A 19,792-nucleotide genomic window follows, 5' to 3' on the forward strand; every position below is an offset into this window, starting at 1 on the left:
TGGTCAGCGAGCCACTGGGGTGTCCTATACCACCTGGCAAGGAGCTTATAATGGGCTTCCTGCGAGGTGATGCAGGGGGAAAGCCCGTAGGCAAATTTCAAGATTATGTGTGTTTCGTGGGGTGACAGTGTGATATGTAGCTCTTTTTCCCAGGAGTATAGAAAAGCTGGCTTTGCAATTTGTAAGGAAGAAGAACAGGATTTGCGAATGAACACAATTTTCTTGCTGCCTGTTCTACTGTCTTTCACTGCCCTCTCAAATGCGGTAAGAGGTCTGGAAGACGTGAAGGTCTGGTTAAATTTCTTAATCACTCCCTCAATCTGAGCCCGTTGGAGGAATGACAGTGGCTGGGCGGGCAGCAGGGACTCCACTATCTCTCTCGGTCCCAAGTGTCTCATAGCCTGGAGCTCGCTGAGAGGTCTATTGCTAAGTGTCATCCAGAGTCTCTTCGTACAGGGATCCGGCGGCAGTCCCAAGAGAGCTGGGATAGAGCCTATGGGAGTAATGGGAGAGGGCGTGGGCGCCAGTGTCTCCCTCCGCAGGTCCCACGCCTCACAGGGTCCTCTCAGCAAAGGATTGAACCCTTTGCTCCTATATGTATTCTTCCTAGTGAACCACAGATCCGCCAATGCAGAGGTCCCATACAATTCTGCTACCAACTGATATAGGAGAGGGTCCTCTCCAGTCAGGGTGAGTCTCTGCCAGTTACTAATGTGGGAGGCTATGTAGTAATCATATACGTTCAGCATTCCTATTCCCCCCTCATCTCTTCCTCTGATCAGGAGACTATACGCCAACCGGGGGCTCCTCTGTCTCCAAATAAACTTTATGAACAAGGATCTAAGGGTGTCAAAGAAGCTGGCGGGCAAGTGAACCGGAAGGGATCTAATCTGGTATAGGACGATGGGGAGTATGTAGGTCTTTATGAGGTTTTTCCTCCCAAACCAGGAGATGTACGGTACATCATAGTTCTGGAGCAGGGACTTTATTTTAGCTAGCAGCGGGGGAAAATTTGCAGGGTAGAGATCCTCTATCCTCCCAGTTAGCTTTACTCCCAGAAAAGTTATTGATGAGCTGGACCAGGAGAACGGGGAGCCCACCCTCAGCCTTTCGTACCTAGCTTTTGGAATCGCGACGCCCAGGACTGTTGATTTGTTGAAATTAATTTTGAAGTTCGAGAGTGCTCCAAATTGCTCTAGGCAGGTGATCAGTCTCGGTAGCCCACTCTCTGGATTCGTAATTGTAAAAATAACATCATCTGCGAACGCCGTCGCCGATAATTCACAGTCCCCTACTCTTAGTCCCCGAATCTCCTGGTCCAGTCTCACTTCCTGCAGGAGGGGTTCCAGGGCTAATATAAACAGGGAGGGGGACAACGGACACCCCTGGCGCGTGCCATTACTTATTTCAAATGGAGGGGAAAGGGTGTTATTAATTTTTAGCCTAGCATGAGGCTCAGCGTATAGAGTAAAGATGGCTTCTACAAAGGAGGGAGGGAAGTTGAAATGTAGCAAGACAGATCTCATATATCCCCAATCAACTCTGTCAAAAGCCTTTTCGGCATCAGTACTGACCAGAGCGAGGGGGATTTTCTTTGCATTAGCATACTGGATTGCATGGAGAATACGTGTGCTATTGTCCCTTCCCTCCCTGCCCCTCACGAAGCCAGCCTGTTCTCTATTTACCAAGAGCGGGATATAGTTCTCCATTCTCCTGGCGAGAAGTTTAGCCCACATCTTGACGTCCAAGTTTATCAAAGAAATGGGCCTATAGCTGCCACACATCTCCGGGTCCTTGCCCTCTTTATGAATCAACGTGATGTGGGCTTCCTGGGCCTGCCTTGGTAAAGAGCCGCCATTCATGAGATTATTAAACAGTTCTGTTAGTCTCGGGACAAGAATGGGACGTAGGGATTTATAATATATGAGGGGGAGGCCATCTGGACCGGGGCTTTTACCCGGAGGGGATGAATCAAGGGTTTTGTTTACTTCCTTTTCTGTTACTGGGGCAAGGAGAGAGTTAGCTGATTCCCTCTCCAATCCGGGGAGTTTAAGTTTTTGTAAATAGTTTGCGATCTGGGTGTTAGATTTAAGGATCTCTTCCAGATTCCTCCGAGGTCGCAAATTGTATAGCTGGGAGTAGAAATGTTGGAATTCAACCGCAATGTCAGTGGAAGAGGTGACTTTAGTTCCCGAACGGGCCTTTATTATATCAATCTGGTTTTTTGCGCGGGCTTTCTTTATCTGTGATGACATATTTACTTCCTCTGTTGCCTTGGACGTACACTATATGTTTTAGATGAAGACATCTTTTGTTAAATCTAGACCTCAGGCATAAATTTAGTTCCTTCCTGAGCGCCTTCAGCTTATTCAGGTTTTCTTTACATTGCTTAAGTTTAGTGGAGTGCTCTAGTTTCGCGATTTGCCCCAGCAAGTTGTCTATTTCCCTTTGTTGTAACTTCTTTTATCTGGAACCTAAAGCTATTAAATGGCCTCTGATAAACGCTTTATGCGTTTCCCACACAAGGGCCGCCGACTGGTCTCTTCCAGAGTTAAATCTGAAAAATTCCTCCAGTTGTTTGGAGAGCATCATCCTGTCGTCCTCAGAGTCTAAAAGGGCAGGATTTAACCGCCACCTCCACTCCTTAGGGGTGTTGGAGAGCATTGTAAGGTTCACATGTAACGGAGCGTGGTCAGAAATAGTGGTGGTAGCAATCACTGAATCTACCAAAAAAGGCAGGAGTTCAGAGGCTATTAGGACATAATCGAGCCTCTGAAAAGAAGCATGGACCTGAGAAAAATAAGTGTAATCCCTTGCGGAGGGGGAACACTGGCGCCAGGCGTCCACCAAGCCCAACTCAGAAAGGGCTCGATGTAGCCTCTTCAGTTTAATTTGTGAGATCTGCGAACGTCCAGTTGACGAGTCTACTAAAGGGTTCATCGTCAAATTTAGGTCACCCCCTAAGATGATGGGGCCCACAGCGAATTCCTTAAGGGTCTCTAACTGCCCGACCAGCCAGGGAACCTGACCAGAATTTGGGGCGTAAAAATTGGCCAGGGTAATCTTAAAGTTTTGGATGTGTCCCCTCAAGAGAATCACCCTACCCTCCTCGTCGGTGTGTTGTGCTTCGCATGTGAAGGGGACAGAGCTATGGAAAAAGATAGAGACCCCCTTAGAAGCTGAGGTTGTGTGTGAACTGTGGAAGCCCAATGAGAACTGTCTGCCCGGAAGGGCCAAGCACTTACCCCTCTTGTAATGCGTTTCCTGAAGAAAGGCGATTTTTGTGCCATATTTTCGAAGAAGCTGAGCCACACTGTGACGCTTGAATGGGGAGTTGATCCCTCTCACGTTAAATGAGGAGACGCGGAGGAGCTCATTCGTCTTCGGCTGTTGAGAGAGAGGCATGGCAGACTAAAAGGGTGACCTAGAGTAGAGAAGGCTGACACGTGAGTAATTCCTTAGTATTTTATATGAGCTTTCTGTATCGTAAGGAAAGCGAGATGGGGGGGGGAGGATACACAAGGAGGGGGAAAGAAACACAAGGAAAGAGTAATACGAACTCTGAATATGTGAACAAGTGATCAACAAGACCAGTCAGTCCAAGGACGGTCAGTGGAGGCGGTGTGCAGTACGATAAACTCCTCCAGGGGAGCGATACCGGCAACAAACGCCACCAGGCAGAGAAGCCGCACTGCACCAAGCCTGCCCTGACAGACATCCCTGGAGGTCAGAAACTTAAAACGAAAGCAAGCATTTAAACTTTCAAAGGGTATGGTTATCATGAGTCGAAACGAGAGGGTCAACCGCGATCCCTGCGAGCCGCACGAGCGACTGGACAACTAGAAGTCCAAACAAGTCCACCCGATACTCTTTACGGAACCTCAAGTCCAAACACAAAGACTTCCCGGCCTGATCCTCAGCCTGTCGTAGATACAAAACGTTTTCAAGCATTTTGGGATAGCTTAGAGAGGGTGAATCACCAAACTCTCCCTAAGGGCTCTGGGTAAAAGCATCCAACTGAAAGACTGCTGCTTAAGGTTCAGTCACCCGCGGGTGTGTTGTCACGACTCTTCTTTTTTTTGTTTCTGGGAGATTTAGCGGGTCCAACTGATGTCCAAGCAGACGGGGAGGGAAGCTTTGGTAGGTCAGGCAGCCCCGGGAGTGGCAACCAACTCGGGAGATCCAGCGGCTCTATTTCAAGTAGTCGCCAGCACGCCTGCAGGTCTCCAGGGTCTCTGATATTTATCCTGTGACCCCTGTGGGAGAAACCCAGGCCGAATGGAAACAGCCAAGCATACTTAATACCCTTTTCCTTGAGTATCTCCAGCAGTGGCCGAAGCAGGCGACGTTTGGTTAGGGTGGTAGGGGCAAGGTCCTGAAAAATCTGCAGAGGAGCCTCGGCATATTTTAAATTTTTGTAATTTCTGGCGGCTCTCAAAATGGCGAACGCGTCCTGAAAAGACAACAAACTGCAAATTATGTCCCTTGGTGGGTCAGCGTTCGCCGGGAGGGGCCTGAGGGCTCTGTGAATCCGTTCTATTGATATTGGGGCGGCCCTCTCTGGGCCAAGCAGGGAAGAGAAGATTTCTTTAGCTACCTTAGAAAGACTTTCCGTGGCCCAAGACTCCGGAAGCCCCTTGATGCGAATATTACATCTCCTATTCCTATTTTCCAAGTCCTCCTGCATCAAGAGGGCTCTGTTAAGGTGATCCTGATGCAGCTGCAGAATCTGGGCCATTTCAGAAGCGTGGCTTGTTAAAGAGGACGTGGATGTCTCCAGTTCCTCTACTCTTCTCCCCAGGTGTCTTATGTCTTCTTTTATCTCCCCCAGCTCAGACATTATCGGTTGCAGGGCTTTCATGATTAAATCCTTCATGAATCCCTTTGAGACTGTTTCCCCATCTTCATTATCGGAGCTAGCTCCCTCCTCCCCCTCCTTACTGTGAGCTGCAGCCGGCGCCATCTTGGCTGGGAACAGCGGTGAACGGGGGCTTTTTTCTTTAAGGAAGCGCTGCATACCGGCTTGTCCTCCGCTTCCCCTCGGCGTCCCAGCGTGTTCCGCGGCTCTCTCCCTCCCGACTCTTCTCATTTCGTTGCTTTAAGAAGCTGCTGTGACCTCCAGAAGGTGTCTTGCCGCCGGAGCTCTGCTCTCAAGCGGCCATTAAGCACAGCGGTCAGGCTCCGCCTTCTTTTCCGTATTTGACATAAACATCATTGGAAACTTGGGGTGGGACAACCTTAGGTGTCTCTCTTTTGTAAAGTCAGTCTCTTGCAAACAAATGATGTCTGCCCAAGCTGCTTAAGCATCTTTCCATAGGAAGGCTCGTTTGTATGGAGAATTAAGCCCCTTCACGTTAAAGGACATAAGTTTCATACTCATGATGGCAGGTCTGTTTACCGTTTTATATATGGGTTTTTATTACCTAGTTCCAAACAGTTCCAAATGGTCCGGCAGGAAGAAACTCTCTCAGGTTCCCATTCCAGAATGTGCTCCAGTATTACTGAGGAAAAATTAGCGGTCAGAATTTACCTCCAAAATAGGGGAAATTGACAGGATAGAGGAGAATCACCTGACCAGGTGGGGAACCACAAACTTTGGAGAATCTTAGCTACAATGTCCTTCTCTGAATGCTCAAACGTCATCAAAAAAGGACACCCTTCTTTGTTTTAGGGGGAAAAATGTCCAGCCATTGCAAGACTCAGGACCTTCTTAAATCAAACCTTAAAGAAAGGAACCTTAATATTTTCAACAGGCGACTCCTCATAGTGAGAGACCATGAAGCAAGGAGCACATTGAAAGGCTCTCCTATTAATAAAGCGGTTAAGGATTTTGACCCAATCTGGATTAAGGCGTGACGGAGCGCTCATGTTTTACAATTGAATTTTCCACTTTTGCAAGAGTTGTTGTCCGTCTTCAGGATTTTGTATAAAATTAACTATTTGGCTATAATCATTTTAGGTGGGAATCTCCATTTGTAAGGGATCTTGTTGTCCCGCAGGGCCAGGGTGATATTGCAGAACGTTTTCCTAGTTTTAATAGTCATCTGGGAAAGATCTGTAAAAAGTTTTATTTGCTCATATGGTACAGGCAGGGATGCATTCTTCCTAACTGCGAACAGTATGGTTTCCTTGATATGGAAAAAATGAATCCTCACTATAACGTCTCTAGGTAGATGATCAGGCTGATTTTGGATGTGGCAGTCTATGCGCTCTGTCGATTATTCTTTCCTCTGAGGGGGTGCCAGGCAACAGATGTTTTATGAGCTGCTGGATAAATTCTTTTAACTCAGATCGCGGGATTGACCACGCAATTCCTCTGCTTTTTAGATTGCTGTGCCTGTTCCTGTCTTCTATATCTGCCACTTTGCACTTTAATGCTTCTAACTCTCCCACCACATTATAGTGTGCATCAATAAGATCGTTGTGTGATTTGCACCATTTTACTTTCCAGATGTTCTACTCTATTTCCTAGCTCTGCCATGTAAGAGTTTAGTAATGTTGAGATAGATGATAAATCTCTTTGAAGCGCCCCCCCTCAGGGCTAGGATCATTTCTTTTATAAACAGTTCTGATGCTGCTTGTTCAGAGCAAGAAATACTTAGAATGGGGTCTTCAGGGTCTCCTGAGACTGCATCAGAGTCTCTTTCCTGCAGCTCGGGGTTTTGGGTGGTTTGCAGGAGACCCCATCGCTGTGGAGTGTCGCTGCTGTAATTAAAGGGCGGGAGTTTTACTTGCATCAGAGAAAGCAGGCACCATTTTAGAAGTTCCTGCCTGCGCCTCTCTGCTGTGACCTGATCCCCAATTTTCCGCTGCAGCCGCATTATGGGATCCCGAAAGTGGGGGAATGGGAGAAGGTCTCCTACCCTTGTTTTTCTTCAAGATGTCCTCCGGTCCACTTCTCCTGTGTGCCGGCAGTCTATTCTTCTCCTCCGCTTGTACGAGTGGTGCAGAACGATGTGAGCCCCTGCAGTCCGGTTTTCATTCTCCTCCTTGCAGCCATCGCCAAAGGGAGTCTCTGTAAGCTTTCCCTTTCTCAGGTCTCCTTCTTCTTGTCGCTTTGCAGGGCCGAATCTCACAGAGCTCAGAGACCTGCGACTGCTCCATCCAGACCACTAATACATTATATATTTAAAAATTATACATTTTTTTCCACATCCTCAAAAAGTACACAGCAGAATTGATTTTACTCTAATAGACATAAACCCTTATAAAAAAAATGTTATATTTACGACAGTAGCGACCATAACCTGGCCAAAGCATGCCGGGGTAGCATGGACCCTTTAAGAATAATTTAATCAACCACCCACTGCTACTTGGTGCCTGAATAATTACATATTACAGCACCCAAAATATATACCTTAAGGTGCATTTACACTGTAAGATGATCGCTCAGATGACAGTTTCAGTGACAGTTTTGAGCGATCATCTTTGCATAACTCTTAAGTAGCTAATTAGCTACTTAAAGAGTTAAATGCAGGTGGAGCAGGACACCGCTGATACTCTGAGAACAGCAGCTGCTTTGTATATGCAAATATCTGCTTTGCTCTCGGAGTTATCAGCGGTATCCCGCTGAGCTGATAGCTCTAAGAAGCAGCGGGAGTGCTGACAGCAGCTTAGTTCTCAGAGCTTGCAGCTGGTATTCTGCTGAGAAGTCCCAGCGGGATATCAGCTGAAAGAATGGTATCAGCGCTGTCTGCTAAGAAAATCAGCGTGCAGCACTGATAAGAGTTATTGGTGATTTCTAGCTTGCTAGAAATCACCGATGAATGAATTGTGCACGAACCGTGCATAATGGCCGCGTGTTTAGACACAGCGATTATTGCTTAAAAGATCGCCTTTGAGTTAATTTTGGCCGATAATCGTTTTGTCTGAATGGGCTTTCAGTCACTGCAGGACCTCCTGGATTACTTAAATCTCAATGGCAATGCTGAGGTTTCTAACCCAACTCTGGTGCACACATAAAGCTACTATCAAGGGTCATTTTATCAAGCAAGCATCTTACGATAAAAAACATAGCAATGACTTATTACTGTCCTCACAACTATGCACATTGCACTGATTAAACAAAGCATCCTACTCCTTGGATAGAGAGATATTGGCCCTACACCAGCAGCTCCAGGAGCTTCATGTCTATGAACATGACCTAGCTCTAGGAGAATTACTATTAATAGAGATCAACGAACATACTCGTTTAGGGCAATTTCGAGCATCGCTTTTTTCAAGTAACTGACTACTCGGGTGAAAAGATTCGGGGGGCGGCGTGGTGGAGCGGGGGTTAGTGGGCAACAGGGGGAGCTCTCTCTCTTCTCCCCCCCCCCCCCAAACTCCCCTCTGCAACCCCCCGCTCACCCCCGGCACCCCCCGAATCTTTTCGCCCGAGTAGTCAGTTACTCGAAAAAAAGCGATGCTTGATTGCGAAATCGCCCTAAACGAGTACGTTTGCTCATCTCTAACTATTAACATACTACTGGCAAGGCGATAAAACTGGATCTACATTAGTGAAACAAGCAAAAACTCGTACAGCTAAAACATGCAAACTCTTTCTTCATGATGCTCAGGTTAAGACATCTGACCCTCAAGGCATTGTTGATGTATATAACTTAACCCCTTAATGCTCCAGGATGTACATTTACGTCCTGCAGCGTTGGGGTAAGTATGAAGAGAGATCGCAGGGTGACCTCTCTTCATACAGAGTGGACTACAGCTGTTTATTACAGCTGACAACTGCGGGCAATAGCTGCAATTAGCCGAGTGAATGATCAGCGCTATTAACCCCTTTAAATGCTCTGCACTTTAAAGAGTTAGTAGGAGAATTAGGCTAAATGACTTACATGAAGAGGAGGGGGTACAGACCCTAGCTTAAGAATATCCCCCCCCCCCCCATTCCCCACCCCCTTTTCTTAGACCAAACACATCAGGGAGAAGTCTAAATGATCAGTGATAAAATTCTGTAATCCGGTAACAAGGAGTGGGGTAAGGAGCACAAGGTTAGATGCAACACGTTCTGGTGCTAACATGCACCTTTATCATGAAGAATTTGACATAAAGGAGAGAGAGATATTTATAAAGACTCACCACAATGGTGGAACCATCAGGCGGCACGCCCCACCGAATGATGCCAGTGGACATGGACAAGTTATCAAAGGCAGCCACACGGAGCATGGATGCTAGTGTCTAGCACACCATGGCACCGCAGACTAATTGTGTTCCATCTGGGGGCAAGTGCCCAGTGTGCGCAGCTGTGTGAGGTCCAAGAGCGTGATGATGTCACTACAGCACCACGCAGGGTCATAATACATCATGGATGCATGAAAGGAGTCATGTAAAAGATATAAAAAAGATAATATTGATAGAAATATATAAATATATCGGGAACATGATAAAAATAACAATAAATTACTATTTCTCTAGGACTTCATTAAGAAATTTGGAACAAAAGTATAAAGTCTGAAAATCCAGGACATTTCTTTTGACTTTAATCGTGAGAATAACCTTGACTTTACATATTTCATTGGGGTGACACAGAGTTCTGTCACGTATCTGTCGAGGACATGTAAAAATTATCGAGAAGCACTATCTTTTATATATCCATTAGAAATGATAAAATGTGTTCTTAAAGCATTTATAGTTCGTCGGATATACTTAAGGCCACAGGGGGCTCAACAAGATAAATGACATCGCTTACTCCACAGTTTAAAAACGGCCATTATTTAATTGGGTCCTGATCCGGGTTTATAGGAATCTCCTTTCTTCCATGTTGCACATACAGACAGCAGTTGCACCTTTACAAGCCACATCTAAGGAGCCTATGAAGGGTTTCAGAAATGTGTTTTTCAAAGTAGGTAGATTAATGTGAGAACACAAAGTGTCAAGGAACCGGGATACTGGAAGTCCCTGAAAACCGCCCGCAACCCCTGTCCCTACCTACTTGCCCCCTGGGCTAAGCCCCAGGGCGACAACTGGGCGATGGTCCCTACACTCACTAGGGAAGTGGGACATGGGGACAGACAACAGACAGACACTGGAACAAACGAAACACTCAGGCAAGCCAAGCTATCCAGGTCGGCAACAGGAGGGTACGCAGTACAAAGGGTCAGGCAAAGGCAAGTTGGGTCCAGAAAGCAGAGAATCAAAACGGGAGTCAAATACAAGGAAACGCGGGTACAGCAGGAAGACCACACTAACACTGGCAAGGTCAGGAGCGCATAGACGTTTAAATGCTGGGTGGCATGACCAGAGATGTGGGCACGGAGGACCCGCGGGCCGCGGATCCTGACACAAAGTTGCAAAGATGTTTTTAGGGTTCTTTTTGTGGAAAACAACTTTAGGGTTATCTGGGGTATCATTAAGTAAAAAGGGGTCTCCTTTTAGGATTCCACATTGCTTAAAAAGCATGTATTTTATAGAGGCATGCTGGGAGTTGTAGCGGGTAATGAACAGAGTTTTCAAACTAAAGTCATTTTTCTTCGGAATCATGTCTATTCTATTTTTGTCACCATGGTGATCTTCTTCCAAGGCTTTTGTATATGCCGATGCAATAAGTGTTTTAGGATACCCCTTATTCTTAAATCTTGTTTTCCTGATTTTCGCCTGTTCACTGTATGTTCGGGTAGAAGAACAGTTTCTCTTAATCCATTTTTAACAGTCCATACTGGATATTAGTTTTCCAGTTCTTCGCTGCAAGAGTTTCGGTAACTATTTAAATCAATGGGCTTAAAATGGGATTTACTTCGGGTGTTACCTTTAGGAATAAATAATTCCAAGTCTAAGAAGGCCGCACTAACAGGGTTCATAGTACCAGAAAACCCGAGGTCAGTTGTTTTTATTCAAATTAACAATAAAAGATGTTAAATCCTCCAAGTCCCCATTCCAGGTCAATAAGATATTGTCAATAAATCCCCTAAAAAATACAATGCAGGAATCATTAAAATGACTTTCTTCAGATGCACCCAGAAAAAGGTTGGCAGAGCTGGGTGCAAACTTGGTAAATAAAAAGTTTTTGTTGGTGCGATGTTAGAAAATCTCCACTCAGAAAGTGTTCAACTGCCTTAATCCCTAGATCATTTGGGATAGTAGAGTAGAGAGACTTAAGGTCTAGTGTGCATCATATATTGGAGTCTTGCCAAGGGACTGGGTTGATCAGGGTAATTAGGTGCCCTGTATCTTTACCCCTTAGTGACCAGTTGAGAAAAGTAGAAGTGGAGAGGAGCTGCTACCATTAAAAAATATGTCCTTTATTGAATAGAAAGCATACAGCTCACAGGTCCGCGCTGAACGTATTTCGGCTACGATAGCCTTTGTCAACAGCTCTGAGGTATGAGATACGCAAAACATTTATAGACAGAATACAAATTAAAGTAAAAAAAGCAATACCTGTGTGTGCTAGCTTGTCAAGAGGGGAACGACTGGGGAATGGTGTGGTGGGTGTGTTCAGAAGTTAATTGCATCACGTTATGACTAGCAAGCAGAGGTTTGTTACAAAAAAGTTAAAACAGACAGAAGGAAAGGCAAATAATTACAATAAAGTAACTGTATTACACGTATCTACATGGAGATTATATGATGGGTTTATGGTAACTGATTATCTGACTCTGCTCCTTATACAATACATTTTTCCTCTCCTATATACTTTTCAATCATAATACAATTACTTTACTATAATTATTTGCCTTTCCTTCTGTCTGTTTTAACTCTTTTGTAACAAACCTCTGCTTGCTAGTCATAATTTAGCCAATTAGAGCAATCTCTTGCTGGGAGGCGGGGTGTGTTTTCTGGAATGTCTAGAACAAATTAATTGGATTTACATTGATTGCTATGGAAACAATTACCTCGACTTTCATTGGTTTCAAGTTTGGCTGATTGCTTTCAGACGGATTACCAACAAATCTAGAGATTTAACTGTAATTGGTTTTGCAGTGACCGACTGACCCGATTTAAAAAAAATAATTGCCAATTGAGACTCCTTCTTCCAACCTTCATTAAAATCAAAGGCAGCAAAAATCGGGTTCTCTAATTTGGCCTTCAAAATGTCCCTGGAACAACAGTGGAGGTGGTGGTGGCCCAGTGGGCAGCACTGCTGATGGAAATCTAGATCTCCAGCACTGCAAGGCAGCCACACGGCACCAGCACACCCGTCCCCTCTCCTCTAAGTAGGAAGTCAATAATTTGGCAATTTTTGCAAAAATTAGATCAGGATGATCCAATCCAATTTAGCAAAACTGGACCCAATTTTATCGCCCAGCCAATCACGATGATTAACACAAGTTATAAAGAGCATTCCTAAATCACAGTGTGTGCCTGTCAGCTCTGCCCACTATCAGCTGGGCTGAGTGGTAATTAGGGGATGTTTACACATAGCGGCTCACACAGTTCTCCCTCTCACCTCGCACTTCCTTGCACTGCAGCGTACCCCTTCATTCGGCGGTCTCTAGTGGGCTCAGCGCCGCTGGTCAGGTGATGCAGCATTTCCGCTATGTGTATATGTACCCTCAATGTGCAAAATAGTTCCCCTGGATGAGAATACTCTTCAGCGGTGTGAGGGCCCATTCACACCGGCGTTTAGGGCTTCTGTCACAATTCTGTTTTAAGAGCAGAGAAACAGATTGAAAATGTAAATAAAAGTTCCCTTTTTTTCTCCTTGATTTCAATTGGTTTTCAAAAAACGGAAAGCTTTCTATCTGCTTCTGTTTCGTTGTTTTTTTTCCCCCACTGGCACGTCTGCAGCGCTATTTGTTAATTTTTAAAAAATGTAAACCTAATGATATGGAGGTAACATCGAGTTATCCGTTTGTTTTCCTTTACTTTGAAAACCCAATAAAATCAATAAGAAAAAAATGGAAATGATTATTTCCATTTTAATTTCACTTTTCCGCTCCAAAAATGAAAGAGAAACAGAATTGTGGCTGAAGCCCTAAATGCAGGTGTGAATGGGCCCTAAATGGGATTTCATATAGTTTTGTCATTACATATGGACTTGTCAAAGGTTTCTGTACACTGGGGGTCTGAGTGCCGAGACCCCAACCCATCACTAGAACAAGCCAGCTAAAGCGCTCATCAGTGCTGTCCCTGCTATCTGGCTGAAGACGGGCTCAATATAAAGACTACGGCCCATCCTCAGCGAACCAGCAGTGACAGCGCTGGGATGAGGCTTCAGCTGCTTTATTCTAGCAATCAGTGGGGTCTTAGCATCTGCACCCCCAGCGATCAAAACTTTTTGCGTGTCCGTATGATGTGTCAGTAATTTTTAGAAAGCGCACTTCTTTATGTGACATAAATGTGAGACCTTATAAATGGATTCCTAAAACGTATCTCTCCTCTGTTTTATATTTAGAACGATGGAGATTCATGTTATTCTAGTGACCTGTGTAATAGCGGGTGTTGCTTCAGGAGTACCTCTCGCCGGGCAGTTGATGAATGTGGACCAAAACGACGACCTCAGGAATGTCTCGGCCCGGTGAGTACCTGTCACCAGCTGCTGTCCCGGTTTCCCCTCCACATATTCAGTATAAGGTCTCATTCACACGGGCTTTGAATTGTTACATTTTACACCATATATTTCCTATATGGATTTCACAGCTAAATGCGCCGAGACAAACAACAAAATGAAAAAATGAAAAACTTGAGCTTCTTCTATCAAGAAAGGCACAGGGTGGCGCTATGCCCCAGAACAATGCCCGGGGAACACTTCATGGCCTATGTTCTAGCTGTGGCTAACGCTCTAACTTGGCATCTGGGACACAGACTGGCTCTATCATACATGACACATGGATGTAAAAGTTTTGTTTAGTAGTTTAAAACACAAAAAGCAAATAAAATAAGAGAGTTCACTGCTGAGCGGTGGAGAGAGTAAGTAAGTACAGGGCCGGATCGGGGGCCCAATGGGGAGGCCCTACATAACAGGGATCAGGAGTAGATCATCTTCTACACCTATATCTTCTTGTAGCCTCGACAACCGCAGGGATAACCCGCAGAAACGCGTAGCGTACGAATCAATAAATTATTTAAAGTTATTCACGGACATTGTGTCCTCTATTTCTGCTGGAACCGACGAGTGCCGGGGAAATTTTTCCATTTGACACGAGAGGTATGCAAACAGCCTGTCACGGCTGTAAACCCCAGAGACGCTCTCCGGTAATCGGATCCGGGACTCCAGAGACGTTACAAGCCAACTTGGATATAAGGTGTCGGTCAATCTCCTGGACAGGAGTTTTGGCCGAGCACCAGGTGAGTACTTAAAAGTAACTCACATTCTTTTGAAAATCGTTGTGTGTGAGTAGGCGCTGATTTTTGTTTTCTTGTATTAAGTAGGATTTAACATACAAACATACCCCCCCCCCCCCCCTTTCTTGTTCCCATGGTCACTTCTGAAGAGATTGTAACCCTGTAAATTCACCCCAATCGCACTTATCATCAGGCCATGTTTCTGTTATTTCTACTATGTCTTAATTTTCATCAGACATTCTCGCTTAACACTCACCCGCTTTACTAATAAATAACCCCCATATAGCTTCTAATATCACCATATGGGGACTAAATAACCCCATATAGCTTCTAATATCACTATATGGGGACTAAATAACCCCCATATAGCTTCTAATATCACCATATGGGGACTAAATAACCCCCCATATAGCTTCTAATATCACCATATGGGGACTAAATAACCCCCATATAGCTTCTAATATCACCATATGGGGACTAAATAACCCCCATATAGCTTCTAATATCACCATATGGGGACTAAATAACCCCCATATAGCTTCTAATATCACCATATGGGGACTAAATAACCCCCATATAGCTTCTAATATCACCATATGGGGACTAAATAACCCCCATATAGCTTCTAATATCACCATATGGGGACTAAATAACCCCCATATAGCTTCTAATATCACCATATGGGGACTAAATAACCCCCATATAGCTTCTAATATCACTATATGGGGACTAAATAACCCCCATATAGCTTCTAATATCACCATATGGGGACTAAATAACCCCCCATATAGCTTCTAATATCACCATATGGGGACTAAATAACCCCCATATAGCTTCTAATATCACCATATGGGGACTAAATAACCCCCATATAGCTTCTAATATCACCATATGGGGACTAAATAACCCCCATATAGCTTCTAATATCACCATATGGGGACTAAACCCCCATATAGCTTCTAATATCCCCATATGGGGACTAAATAACCCCCATATAGCTTCTAGTATCACCATATGGGGACTAAATAACCCCCATATAGCTTCTAATATCACCATATGGGGACTAAATAACCCCCCATATAGCTTCTAATATCACCATCTGGGGACTAAATAACCCCCCATGTAGCTTCTAATATCACCATATGGGGACTAAATAACCCCCATATAGCTTCTAATATCACCATATGGGGACTAAATAACCCCCCATATAGCTTCTAATATCACCATATGGGGACTAAATAACCCCCCATATAGCTTCTAATATCACCATATCGGGACTAAATGACCCCCCATATAGCTTCTAATATCACCATATGGGGACTAAATAACCCCCATATAGCTTCTAATATCACCATATGGGGACTAAATAACCCCCCATATAGCTTCTAATATCACCATATCGGGACTAAATAACCCCCCATATAGCTTCTAATATCACGGGGACTAAATAACCCCCATATAGCTTCTAATATCACGGGGACTAAATAACCCCCCATATAGCTTCTAATATCACGGGGACTAAATAACCCCCCATATAGCTTCTAATATCACCATATGGGGACTAAATAACCCCACATATAGTTTCGGAGTGACCTCCCATATAGCTTCCAATATCACCATATTGGGACGAAATAACCCCCCATATAGCTTCCAATATCACCATATGGGGACGAAATAATCTCCTTAGAACCATCCACCCATGTAGCACCGTCATCTCTCATCAGGGTCCGGCCCCCGAGTATTTCTCTTATGTTTTACAATGGCGGAGGAGCAGCTGGAGGGAAGCATTACTCCATGACCCCCATATACAGGCATCTCTCCTCCAATCCCATTATGTTATAACTATGCACCGAATGCCCCTGTATTAGAGACCCCCATCTAGTAACAGTAGAGCTATAAGCACTGACAAAATAATCCGGGTGCCGTTCTCATACAGCTCTTAGTGGGGTTTCTCATGGGCGATAAAATCACACGATTTCAGTGCAACGCGAGAGCGAGTAAAATAGCAGAATTATGAAATCAATGATTCTCAATGGTTTCCCTCATATTGGGAAGGTTTTCACTCTGCGATGTTGCATTTAAAAAATATATTTCTTGTTTTTTTCAATCTCCCGTGTTTCCCTATGGAGCCTCCTTTTTATTGCATCGCAAAGCACAAAACTGTTATTTTCATGCGATGTGTTTTTAACATTAAAAGGTACTATTGACTTTTGCGCTATTAAAAAATCGCCACAAAGCCCGTGTGATCGCGCCTTATTCCTGTTTATGGAGGCCTTGTTCCCAACAGAACCTCTATAGGGAAAGAAGAGCCATAACACTAAATGATAGAGGTCTAAGTGTGCGCTCAGACGGATGCTTGTGAGGTATCCCATGTAGTAATCAGCGAGTGGCGGCATACATGGAGCTCGGCAAAGACCAAGGCCGCCGAATCGGCGCAATTTTAGTGGAGGAATAAAGATAGTTTTAATATTTGCGCCAATCATGCTGCCACTCGCTGATCACCGCATTGGATGACCCCTACAGAGGTTCGGGGTTCTGTCCTCTTGCTGGCTTTTGCATACTTTTATTATTGCCTCAGCCTATTTGGCATTTACGCTTTTGGTGTGCTGCAGACCTTGCTACATATATTGGTAGGATGTTTGTGCGTGAGAATCTAGGGCCCAACTCGCAGCGGACCGCACGCGGATGTACGTCCATGTGGTGTCTGAGCGGCGGGTAGCAGACATTACATATCCTGCTCATCCATGACACGGACCGGAACAGGACAGGATCCACGTGAAATAACACTCATGTGAAGGGCCTGATTGTCATATATGGGTCCGTGTGCCGTGAAATACGCGGACAGCACAGATGGGGGAACAACCGCCTGAACTGTCCCTAACAGCCTCTCCTTCCTGGTGTGAAGTAATAATTGTGGCCGATCTCAGGAAGGAGAACAACGAGACAAAGAGAATTCCAATCACATCACATTTATGTCTCTCTTTTATATTTAGGACAATGGAGATTTCTGTTCTCTAAGTGCAGAATGTGACAGTGGGTGTTGTCGTAGGACATCCACAGAGTTCCGTGTTCCTACAAATAAATGTGCACCAAGAGCAGCAGAAAATGCAACCTGTAACCCTCTGGTGAGTATCTGTAAGCGGCTGATGTATCTGCTTCTCCCTTCGTTGTGCCCAGAATTCCCGGGTGCCGCTCCGATCACATGGGCGCCCCATCCGTGTGTTGTGTGATGTGCGGGCACCACAGATTACATGTCCTGTTCTCATGTGACACGTAAATAGAACATGTGGTGATTCTTCAGCCTCCACTCCTAATAGCACAAATACGGTTATTTCCCTTCATTGTCGGTTTTACTAAATATTTGCATCGCCCACAAAATACCCATCCTGCAGCCTCTTATCTTAGAGCTCTACATTCAGTGGTTCCTCTGTTACTCCTCCTGGCAGTGTATGAATACCTACACACCCGGTACTTGTACCCGCAGCAGTGAGGTGACAGGAGCCTCTACTACAAATTACCACAATCTTTGTCGCCCCCTACAACCTCGTGTTCCGTCTCTACAAGCTGCGCGGCCAAAACCTGCGCTGAGGAGCCGCGATATTATTCACACGGAGGAGGTTAATGCTCAAGTGTGAAACTGACAGAATTTGGACAAAACTTGGAGCAATCAGGTCCATTCACACCGCCGTATCCCCTGTCCGCACAACACGACTGATCTGCATGGGTGGAGTCAGATGTAGATATGTGATGCGGATGTCCTGCTGTCACCCCGATTTACAGACCAAAATCACCCCGAAAGAGCGTTTTTTAAACTTGTTGCAAGGAAGTGCGGAAAAAATGACATCAGTTCATCTTTCTTGCGTTTTGTTTTTTTGCACATCTGGAAACCACAGTGAATACAGACGCAATATGCAAGCAGAGAAACGTGCAAAAACATCCAACATACACAAGAGGAAACAACGGTGCGCTCTTCATGGGCTAATACTGCGTGCGCCCGCGGGAGTCCTTAAAGGCGATGAGTTTATTTATGTGCGGTTTTTTAATTTGAATTTTAACAGATTGAATGTCTTATTTTTTGATTCTATGTAACAAAAAGAAAGTCCCCCAGCACCCCTCCGTATGCACAAAAAAGAGGCCACGGAAGAGATGTGTGCAACAGCCACTTAAGGGACCTCGGATCCTTAGTCCCAGCGTAGTACATCCAGTGGAGAAGCAAATGGCAGCATCAATGGTGGAGCGAAGGAATATAAAGTGTTATTGCTCCATACAGCAGGCGACGCTCCGACTTTAGCAGTCTTTATCAAGTCTTTATTTTTTGATTCTCGGACCAGAATCGCACATTAAAATCAATGAATGTATTTAAAATAAACGCCCCTGTACGGCGAGGGAGTAACTTCTGTTTTATTTACGCACCCATTGAATTTAATGGGAGGTTTAAATGACATCATCTTGACCGCCTTCCGTTTTTTTCTCCCCCATAAAAAACACTGATTGCAATCAGATGACATTTGTGCGTTAAAAACACAAACTCTGATGTAAGACGCCCCACAGCGACATCAGTCCGTCTACATGGACTAAAGACTAGCGGATGTGGTTAGGAGTCACAAGTGTCTTCATTAACCCTATCATCTCTTTCTTCAGATTATTAATGGGCTCTACCCGGATTACTGCCCGTGTGCGAGAGGACTTACATGTGAGATGGACCTGAATGACCGTTACTTCTGCAAGTAGCCAAACAGCAAATAACTAAGTCTAAGATGAGAAAGTATCCGCCTGTATCTACACGGATCTGCAAGAAGTTGTGAATCTTATGGAAATAAAGCTTCTACAACTTCCTGATATGTTTTGTCTTTCTTCACTGATTTCAAAATCTCTGCTTGCTGTCAGTTAATGAAAACATTGACATTCAGAGGCTGAGAAGCCGTCCTCTTGTCTGGCTCACACAGCAGCAGTTTGTTACAATGTAGCAGCCAGGAGTCTAGAACAGAAGTAATAGGAGGACTGCTGATGTATGGAGCTCATAGAGGAGTCTATAAAGGGCTTATCCAGACGGACTAATTCTCACATCCGTGTGCTCTGCGTGTTTACAACTGACTTCAAACTTACATTACACTGACCTGTTACAGTCAATGTGACTGCAGACAGGTAGAATTTATTATGCTGTTCTCCTTTCCTGTAGTCCTAACAGCAGCACATATAGACATGGGGATTTATTCCCCAACCACATGCTTTGGAGAGTTAATTCAAATTTTGTACAAACCCTATAAGAAGGGGGACCTAAGCTCCTCCCTCTTGTCTGCTTTTAAAGACTACAAAGAGATGTAGAGAAAAATACTTTATTGGTTGGGTAGATATGTGCTGCTGTTAGATCTCCATAATAACATAATAACTTCTGGCTTCCTTGGGTATCCTCACACAGCAGCCATATACATACGGGGGGAGAGCAGGATTTATTAGGGGTGGGAAAGACCAGAAATAAAAACTGAAGGACAGGAGGAAAAGTCTTCTCCATAGAGAGGTTCTTCTTACACAGTAGGTGTGTTGTGTGCTCCATGTGCCGATGCTCTCAGCC

The 19,792-nt window shown here is 44.7% G+C and overlaps 1 protein-coding gene across 1 annotated transcript in view; it reads left to right on the plus strand.

Annotated features, from left to right (window-relative positions):
* The window catches only part of LOC136614191 (leucine-rich colipase-like protein 1), a 63,442-nt gene extending 44,383 nt beyond the window's left edge, over positions 1–19,059 (plus strand). Inside the window, exons 4-6 of the mRNA XM_066594104.1 lie at positions 13,331–13,453; positions 17,214–17,345; positions 18,862–19,059. Coding sequence (XP_066450201.1) covers positions 13,331–13,453; positions 17,214–17,345; positions 18,862–18,951 — 345 coding nt within the window. The 3' untranslated portion in view covers positions 18,952–19,059. The remainder of the gene's footprint in view (positions 1–13,330; positions 13,454–17,213; positions 17,346–18,861) is intronic.
* The last annotated feature ends 733 nt before the right edge of the window (positions 19,060–19,792 follow it).

This window comes from Eleutherodactylus coqui, chromosome 1 (assembly GCF_035609145.1).
Source record: "Eleutherodactylus coqui strain aEleCoq1 chromosome 1, aEleCoq1.hap1, whole genome shotgun sequence".
Lineage (NCBI taxonomy): Eukaryota > Metazoa > Chordata > Amphibia > Anura > Eleutherodactylidae > Eleutherodactylus > Eleutherodactylus coqui.